Below are 1600 nucleotides of genomic sequence, written 5' to 3' on the forward strand. Positions count from 1 at the left end.
TACATGTCTATTCAATTTGTCATACATTTAAAATAATTTACCTCTATACAAAAGGAGAATATTGAACAAAATTGGGTTAGGTCACAGATAATTTATTTGAAGTCAACATAGAAGTTTCAGGAGTAATAATGTAAAATGCCCACAAATAAAAATCAAACCACAGCTGTTTGTGGCAATGGTAGTAGCTTCTAACACTCATGGGGTGCTTACCATGTGCTAGACACTCTTGTAAGCGTCTCATATAGTCACTGAATCACAAAGAACCTGAGTCTGAGAGTCCCACGTCTTCCTCTCATTTTCACTGTAGTGACTAAGTCCTCTTAAGTAGTTCTTTCACATTCGGCCTCACATTTATCTTTTCTTTCCACTGCCTTAACCCTATTCTAGGCTCTCAGCATTCCAGACCTGAGGATGTTCTTCACACTAGCCCTCCCATCCCTCTTCCAATTCGCCCTACCTATTACTGCCAACTTGTTTTTCCTTAAATACAACAACACATGGCACTCACTCCTTTGTCAGAAAATACTCAATGATTCCCTCTCTGGATGGAGTCCAAATACTCAGGTGCAACAATCACAATCCTCAAAAGATGACTCTCCCTGATCTCCCATTACTTTTTTACATAGACCGTTTCCATGTCTATGCCCACTACTACCCTTTTCTTTAGGCCATGCCTCTCTGCCTGGACTGCCCTTTCCTTTGCTTTCTACGTCTAAGTCTTATTCTTTCTTCAAGACCCAGCTGTGGTCTTATATTCATTCTTCAAAAGCCTCTTTGGTCAAACCCAGCCCTCTTCTGAACTCTGCAGGTCATAACAAACCTATTACTCACTGTCTTTAGCACATGCCATAGTGATGTATTTGTTTTTCTTTTAGTATTGGTTTTTGTCTTGTAGTATTCCTAGTGCCTTTTTAGTTGTTGTTGATTATAATATTACACAAAAGATCTGCAGAGAATTCACATTTTATTTAGATATAGCAATTGCTAACAGGTCTTACTTTTATAGAAAGTTGATCCTAGGTATCTTAATATGACTATCATCTCCCTTGCTGGCTAAATGATTAGGCTCAAAAATTTCATAAAAAGACATCGGATCCTTCCACATTCACATATGTATGAAGAATTAGCAATAATGAGACCAAAAGTTGATGTTGAGGTGGTTGCCCTCATCTGACCTATTTTTGACCTTTCTTTATGAATTCCAGGTCATTTGCATAACTAATTCAAGTGTGGTACTAAGATATGGCGAAATGTACTTTAAGATGATCTAATCGAGGGGACAAAGGCAAGAGTGTGTAGCTGTTTGCTGGTCTATTTTTATCAGCAGTTCCCTATCAATATCCATACCTGCCAGTCAGGAGTTCATACATCAGGATTCCCAGTGACCAGTAGTCGGCTGAAATGTCATGGCCTTTGTTCAGGATGATCTCTGGGGCTACATACTCTGGAGTCCCACAAAAAGTCCATGTCTTCTTTCCAAATCCTATTTTCTTTGCAAAGCCAAAATCAACCTTAAAAAGAGAGAAAAATAAGACACTTAAGCTACTTATGATTAAGTTTAAAAGCAATAATTTATTTTGCTGAAATACACTGATAACGA

General features: G+C 38.1%; 1 protein-coding gene across 2 annotated transcripts in view; it reads right to left on the bottom strand.

Annotated features, from left to right (window-relative positions):
• PRKG1 (protein kinase, cGMP-dependent, type I) overlaps window positions 1-1600 on the bottom strand; it is a 1343769-nt gene that overhangs the window by 5223 nt on the left and 1336946 nt on the right. For both annotated transcript variants that reach the window (XM_012659754.1, XM_012659753.1), the window contains exon 14: window positions 1348-1511. In XM_012659754.1, the coding sequence (XP_012515208.1) occupies window positions 1348-1511 (164 nt within the window). The remainder of the gene's footprint in view (window positions 1-1347; window positions 1512-1600) is intronic.

This window comes from Propithecus coquereli, unplaced genomic scaffold (assembly GCF_000956105.1).
Source record: "Propithecus coquereli isolate 6110/MARCELLA unplaced genomic scaffold, Pcoq_1.0 Scaffold63, whole genome shotgun sequence".
NCBI classification, from domain to species: domain Eukaryota; kingdom Metazoa; phylum Chordata; class Mammalia; order Primates; family Indriidae; genus Propithecus; species Propithecus coquereli.